Below are 7191 nucleotides of genomic sequence, written 5' to 3' on the forward strand. Positions count from 1 at the left end.
TATACGTACCATCGACTACCTACAAGTTTTTAACACACAAAGTGTTAATTTATTCGAATTTATTGCGTCTGAAATTCCTTTCACTGTATAAGGAGTTAAGGACAACCCCACATACAGCAACTCATTCCAGAAATTCATATATACACATCATATATGCCAAAATACTACAACTTAAAACTTATGGAAACGTTGTCAACTTCTTCATCTCTGCACTTTCGACATCGATACCAAAACACTTCTTATGCTCTCTCCAGTAATCTGCCATGGGATTCAACTTACCGGGCCCCATGATATCAGTTCTCGAACCCCGAATAGCAGCAGTAGATATGTTATACTTATCATCTCTCTTTTCCACCAACTCCGGCTTAACCATGGTAATCTCCTCCTCCTCCTGTGGTGACATCATTAGCGACGGTGGCCCAATCGGCAGCTTATCACCTTCAAATCAACCATCCAAACTTCAATACAACAAAAATTAATCACCTGAAATTTTTAAGAAAGTTTATTGATTATTAACTTCACCTCTATCGGTTTGCCACGTGCACCAAAACTTCCCATAAGTTTTGGCCATGTTTTCGAGCTCCGGTTTGGCAACCATTTCTGGGATTCGTGGGTGCACTAGAAGCCCTGATTGTATCTTCATATTTCATATAATAAGAAAAAAAAAAACAATCTTTATTTTGTTAGAATAGATCGACATGATCATGATCATTACATATTGATCACATACCTCATAAGCATGAGAGTGCCATAGTTTCTGTTCATTGGGTGACAAAGTATCAAAAATACGATCAGAGACTATATATTCCACCCCTATGAGTCTGCCGGAGGAGTCGTCGGAGTCATAAACGACGCACTGGAGGAAATCCTGGTTGATTCGTGTGATGTAATGGTGAGTCTCGATCTGTCGAGACATGTCTTGGCTGTATAAAGCAAAAGTGCATGCATGTTGACTCATCTGCTTTATGGGTTTCAACGACTGCAGCATCTTAGCTCCTTTGTCCAACATATGTGTCCCTATTGACATTGGCTTTCCCGGCGGGATGCCATTTTTCTCGACGCCGGCACCGTTTGTTGGTTGAGTGTAAGCCATGGGGGATCGAGGAAGAGGGTAACGTAACTTTGTTACGTTTTGTTGAAGGTGTATGACAGTATGAGGTTGAGATAACGATGATGATGGTGGATTTAATAAGGAGTATGAGGTGGAGGGGGTGTGAGGTGAGGTGGCGAGTGAGATTGGAAGGTGGAGGGTGAGTGCCAGGTGGTGGTGGTCTTGGGACACTTGTAGATTGTAATGGTGTGCATGTGGTGTTTTCCTAGACGTTTGAATTTGGATAATCATCTGGCTGGTCCAAGTCAAAGTTGCTATTTATAGTAATTGTCTAATTGATACCTTTTATTTGATTTTTTCTTCTATGGTAAATTAATTCAAACCAGAAGAAGCCCCATACTCCGCATGGGATGAATAGGGTTTCCGCATGGGATGAATAGTGTTTTGACGTTAATTGACTTTTGAATTGACAAAATGGATAAAATAGCAAGAAATGTGATCAAAGTTAAGGAGTTTGAAAATTGATGGCAAAGTAAAAAAAAACAAAGGGGGCAATTTTGGAAAAAGCTACAAAAGTGTGGCAAAACCCAAAAAGTCAAAAACTAATAACTTTAAACAATTTGAGCAAAAGTATGAAAGCTATCAAAATTTGTGGACAAAATAAGAAAGTTAAAACTTTCTTTGGCACGGGAATATATATATATATATATATATATATATATATATATATATATATATATATATATATATATATATATATATATTAGTAGCAAGATATGTAGAAATTATAAAGTATTGGTAGTTATATATATATATATATATATATATATATATTAATTAGTAGCAAGATATGTAGAAATTATAAAGTATTGGTAGTTATATCTGGATTTTTAATCTATCTACCAAACATAAACACATTAAGGTTATAAAAAACACATCGTCATTTTATAGTTATTTATTTACTAATTTTAAAATTAGCCAAATTAAAATTAGAAGGTAAAATAAAAAAGAAATGAAATTGAATTATCAGTTGAATTACATTTTCGTTTTGTTCATATTTGGTTAACTTTTTTTTGTATATATCTACGTAAAGAACTTGTTGGAAATATTTACATATGACTGGCTGTAACTTGCTACAATCGGTCATAATAGTCATATTGGAACACTTTCAACAAGTTTGTTACCTAGATGTATAAAAAAAAATTACCCAAATATGAACAAAACAAAAAAGTAATTACCCTGATAAGTCATATATCCTTATATAAATGGTCCATGGTACAGGATATAAACACACTAAATTTACATAAATGATCCGTGTAACACTAAATTAAAGTAAACTAATAGAAACAAAAGCCACAAAAACAAATATAAATACATATGTATACATATAAGCACACAAATATTGAGAAAATTACATTAAAAGATGATCGATTCTCTATTATAGCATTGTATTTTGAAAGTACATTGTTATAATTGAGATCCTTGTTTAACAAAAACTTCCAAAAAGAATTTGATGCTTGTTTTGCTTACTATTCAAACCAGCACAAGAAAATCAGATGATGAATTCCCAGTTGTAACATTATACTTAGAGAGTTCATTGCTATAATTAGGAAAATGTTCATTTATTTTTATCGAAAAAGCTAGAAAAAACACAAATAAACACACTCATACATAGAAAATCAGACACATATTTATAAATTACATTGACAGGTGATGGATACCCAGTTATAATATTATACTTTGAAAGAAAATGGCAATAATTATGAATAATCACGCTAAATTTACATAAATGATCTCTATAACAGTAAATAAAAATAAAATAATAGTTGTAATGTAAGTTTGTACACACAAAGAACAACAGAAATGGAAGTTGATTGCTATTATATTTGCCTTATTTATTTTTTTTCCTGTTTACATAAAAGAACAATATAAGCACTCATTTTCTTTTACATATTTCCCTTATTTTATTTATTCCCTAAAAAAACATAAAGATTACAAATGAGGCTTCCCCCATTGAGTTCTAAGAGGGTGTTTGGGATTACTTTTTAAATGACTTTTGTCTTTTAACTTTTTCAAAAAAAGTCAAAAAAATGTTTGGAAGATACAAAAGTTTTTTTCAAAATAATTTTTGTAAAGAAGAAAAATATGGGTTTTCAAAAGTCAGGAAAGTATGACTTTTTGTGACTTTTAGACGTTTGAAGCTAAATTACACTCAAAAGTCAATAAATACAACCCAAACACTTTTTAAAAACAATTTTTGGCTTTTGTATCGTTAAAAGCTAAACTCAAATAAAAGAACTTTTAAACTCAAAAAGTAATCCCAAACACCCCTAACATTTTACATATTTGCTGTAACTAATTTTTTACTATAATTTTCTTGATTTCTCAATGTCACTTCTGTATTGCAATTTGAAATGATTTTATTATCAGGTACTTAAAATGAATGTGGGCTAATACTTTTAGACCAAAGTCTACATCCCCAAAACTTATAGAAGTCTTAATTCTTAAACACTTTTATCAACTCCTTAATCAATTATTTCCGAATTCAAACCCTAAAACTGAATCAATTATAAGAAATGCATAAAAATGGCATCTTCTTCCCGATTCCCAATCACAGACTTTCGCATGAATGTTCGTCTCTCCGAGATTTCGCCTTATTCTGATTAGGTTTCTCTCTCTGCTCGGAATCCTAGGTTTGACTCTCTTCTTCATTTCGATTTCCATGGATGTACAAGTCGGTGAAGCAGCACAGCAGCCCAAGAAGGATGTTTATTCGGTATGGGCGCTTCCGCCGGAAGATGTAACAGAGAGGCTGAAGAAACTGATGGTCGGTCTGCGATCGGAGTTCGGAGGACCTGAGTTTGAGCCGCATGTGACTGTTGTCGGAGCTATCAGCTTGACGGAGGAGGAGGCGCGTGACAAACTCAAGAAGGCTTGTGAGGGTTTGAAAGCTTATAACGCCACCGTTGAGAAGGTTGCGACGGGAACTTTCTTCTATCAGTGTGTGTTTTTGTTGCTTCATCCCACGACTGAGGTAATTTCGAATTGGATTCATATACGACTTTTTAGGTTCAAATGAATTGTTTCAGATTTGAAATTTTCATGGATATGATCATGTAATCCAATAAGTGAAGCCATCATAACAGTTGCTCTGCTCAAAAGATCACAGATCAAATCTGAAATCTGAAAGTCTTCACCTTCAATTCTCAGAAATCAAACAATATAGTGAATCCACCATAACAATGGTTTCAGTTTCATATCCATTTCCCAGAACATATTCATGTTATGAGATTCATTATTTCAGGTCATGGAGACTGGTGCACACTGCTGGAATCATTTTGGCTACAAGAGTTCAACTCGTGAGTCCTCTTCCATCTTTAAGTTAATTAGTTTTTTGATTCTGACACTTTCCTCTTTTGCTGATGAACAATTATTCTTGTTACATTTTCAGCTTATATGCCACATTTGAGCATCCTTTATGCAGATTTAACCGAAGAAGAAAAGAAAAGAGCTCAAGAGAAAGCCAATGTTCTTGATGAAAGTGTTAAAAGCTTGAAGTTCCCAATATCTCGTCTTGCTTTATACAAAACAGATACAGAAGACAAAACCCTAAAATCATGGGAGAAGGTGACTGAAATCACTCTCCAATGAACCTTTTAACTGTTTGCTCTTTAATAATCATTTCAAATCACAATTCCACAAAGTTTGTAACTTGTATATTTGTACCATTACTCTGAATAATTTCCACTTTCTTGTTCCTTATATTGTCATTTTTTCTAAACATTGTACTTCAAAAAATCTACCCATTTATAACAATGTCATCCAAATGAGTAGAATTTTAAAAATATAGTGTCTTTCATTAAAAAAAAAAAGGTACAATGCTATAAGTTTTTTTTTCAAAGTATAATGCCTTAACAAGAAAGAGTTGAAAGCACAATGAAAATAAGAATCTAAAAAAAAGACGAAAGTACGATTTTTATTTATTGCATTTAGTGCTTATTGTTACAAAAGATATCACTTTAACGACAATTTAAAGTTAACAAAATGCATAACTTATTCAAAGTCAAAACTATCGCTAATACAAAAGTATATATATATATATATATATATATATATATATATATATATATATATATATATGCCATGTATATGTTACAATACTTGACATCATTATTAGCCGATTTAAACCATATTTAAAACAGCAAAAAGAACATAAAAACATATTCGAGTAAATAGATGAGGTACACCTGTATTAAATATTGCAACCTACATCCAAATAGCATTAGCATCAATGAGTAGTGGTTTAAGCTTGCTTTCCAAATTGAGACTATAAATCTCATTAGCACCTCCAACAAGCTTCTTCCCTATGAACACAGCTGGCACACTAGGGCTGCAACCTAACTCCATTAACTCTTCTTCTATTCCATCTCCATTAGCAAGCTCATCAAGCTCATAAATAATAGGATTTGCCCCAAATTTTCTTATGAGTGATATGATCGAGTGGCTTATACAACATGTTGTTTTGCTAAAAATCACAGCTGGATTTTCAGATAACAGAGCCCTCACTGTGGTCATTTTTATAAAGATGTTTTTGGGATTTGGGTTTGTTAAAATTTGAGACATCTTGAGGTTTATTTATAGGGTATTTTTTTGTAATGATGGAATATGTTCTTTGGAGTGAAATTAATTTTGCAACCTTGTCTCATGTAACATCCAATCAAAAGTTTGAATATTTGAATAGTGTTGTGCATATTGTGAGTATACTATGGGTTTGACTTTAGAAAACCAGAAGATATTGATAGAGTATATGGAAATGAGCATATCGTACAAGTGTATATTGCATAGAGATATGTGGTTGCTTTATAATTTTGTGATGAGGATATGATTCTTAAGATGATATGGTTAAAGAATGACTTCTAGGTAGATGATGTTGGTGTTCTTAGCTTATGGATATCAACAATATCATGATTTTTCACATATATCCATAATCACTCTCCCTTAAGATACTTTGGCCCCTTTTTTATTTAGGATGTTAGATAAAATTATTATTTTGGATTGGGATTAAGATTGAGACTCATGTCGATAGAGTTCGTAGCTTTTTTTTTGTCAATGAGACAAAATTTGTAACTTGTTGTCCTCTTCAAAAACATGGAACGACAATTTTGTTTATGCAAAACACATGAATATCCTTCTTATCCTTATAAAAAATAGCCCTAGTTATAATGTTTGTCTAGTCTAGTTGTGGAGACATTCTGCTTTACCTTCATTGTGTTGGCAATTGGACCGGTTAAATGGGGTAGGGTGGGTTATACCTTTTTTGGCTTAATCTGATCTGTTTGTGATCAGTGATGGTTTGTTTTGTGATGCTTTTACTTGTCCATAAATACTTTAGCCATATCTTCAATAGCCCTGGAAATATGATACATGACTGACATGATTCGAGTTTTCCGTATATAAAATTTAGAAATTCACGTTTCGTGTCTATTTGTACAAAATTGATACAGAAGACAAAACCCTAAAACTGATACACGTGTCAAACACGAATTTACCTATTTAAAAACGTATAAGACACGAATTTAATTTGGGTGACATGCGACACGTATAAAAATGTATATACATGTGACACGCGACACGTATAAACACATTTAAACATGTGTGTAAACACAAATTAAATGCATGTTTTCCTAGCTTAAAAAATACTATTAGACAATGTGTGTATAAATTCGTGTAAATCTATATTTTTATGTACACGATTAAAAATGTGTTTATTCAGATCTTGATACTTGTGACACGGATTAATTACGCGCCGTATTCATATTTAATATCCAAAACACATTTTATAATTTTTATCATTTAATTTGTGTCTAACACGATATAGAAACATGGATTGTGAGATCTAATCTTCTATATGCCCGCATCAATAGTGGGATCCCGTGTAAAGATTTGTTGTATTTTTGTATGGATGTAAGTTTGGAATGGAGGGTGTTTGCAAGTGTGTCCCACTAGAACAAAACCAAAATGGTTTGGTTATACACTTTTTTATTAAATAATTAAAGTCTTCTATTTTAAGGATTTCTTGGTCGTCAGTTGGGTGGGGAACCTTTCTGTGACATTTTTAATCTACTTTGATGTTTTATATC

General features: G+C 32.5%; 2 protein-coding genes and 1 pseudogene across 2 annotated transcripts; 1 reads left to right on the forward strand and 2 right to left on the reverse strand.

The window, feature by feature from the left end:
• On the reverse strand, positions 1-1142 carry LOC145125897 (oil body-associated protein 2A-like). Its single transcript, XM_079061306.1, has 3 exons — positions 731-1142; positions 523-637; positions 1-438 (listed from the first exon to the last, which is right to left on the reverse strand). The coding sequence occupies exons 1-3, from the start codon at positions 1091-1093 to the stop codon at positions 179-181; spliced, it is 738 nt and encodes a 245-aa protein (XP_078917432.1). The 5' UTR covers positions 1094-1142; the 3' UTR covers positions 1-178.
• Positions 1143-3576: 2434 nt separating this feature from the next.
• On the forward strand, positions 3577-4813 carry LOC145125026 (cyclic phosphodiesterase-like). The gene is made up of 3 exons (XM_079060518.1): positions 3577-4085; positions 4356-4410; positions 4503-4813. The coding sequence occupies exons 1-3, from the start codon at positions 3681-3683 to the stop codon at positions 4700-4702; spliced, it is 660 nt and encodes a 219-aa protein (XP_078916644.1). The 5' UTR covers positions 3577-3680; the 3' UTR covers positions 4703-4813.
• A 445-nt stretch (positions 4814-5258) lies between these two features.
• On the reverse strand, positions 5259-5650 carry LOC145125027 (monothiol glutaredoxin-S1 pseudogene; annotated as a pseudogene).
• Positions 5651-7191: the final 1541 nt, after the last annotated feature.

The sequence above is a fragment of the Lactuca virosa genome, chromosome 7 (genome assembly GCF_052849685.1).
Source record: "Lactuca virosa cultivar CGN04683 chromosome 7, Lactuca_virosa_CGN04683_v6, whole genome shotgun sequence".
NCBI classification, from domain to species: Eukaryota; Viridiplantae; Streptophyta; class Magnoliopsida; order Asterales; family Asteraceae; genus Lactuca; species Lactuca virosa.

Coding starts and splice junctions, on each gene's coding strand:
- LOC145125897 (XM_079061306.1), bottom strand. CDS start 1,093: ATGGCTTACACTCAACCAACAAACGGTGCCGGCGTCGAGAAAAATGGC. Junction 638..730: donor GGCACTCTCATGCTTATGAG/GTATGTGATCAA, acceptor TGAAATATGAAG/ATACAATCAGGGCTTCTAGT. Junction 439..522: donor CACGTGGCAAACCGATAGAG/GTGAAGTTAATA, acceptor GTTGATTTGAAG/GTGATAAGCTGCCGATTGGG.
- LOC145125026 (XM_079060518.1), top strand. CDS start 3,681: ATGTTCGTCTCTCCGAGATTTCGCCTTATTCTGATTAGGTTTCTCTCT. Junction 4,086..4,355: donor TGCTTCATCCCACGACTGAG/GTAATTTCGAAT, acceptor TCATTATTTCAG/GTCATGGAGACTGGTGCACA. Junction 4,411..4,502: donor TGGCTACAAGAGTTCAACTC/GTGAGTCCTCTT, acceptor TTACATTTTCAG/CTTATATGCCACATTTGAGC.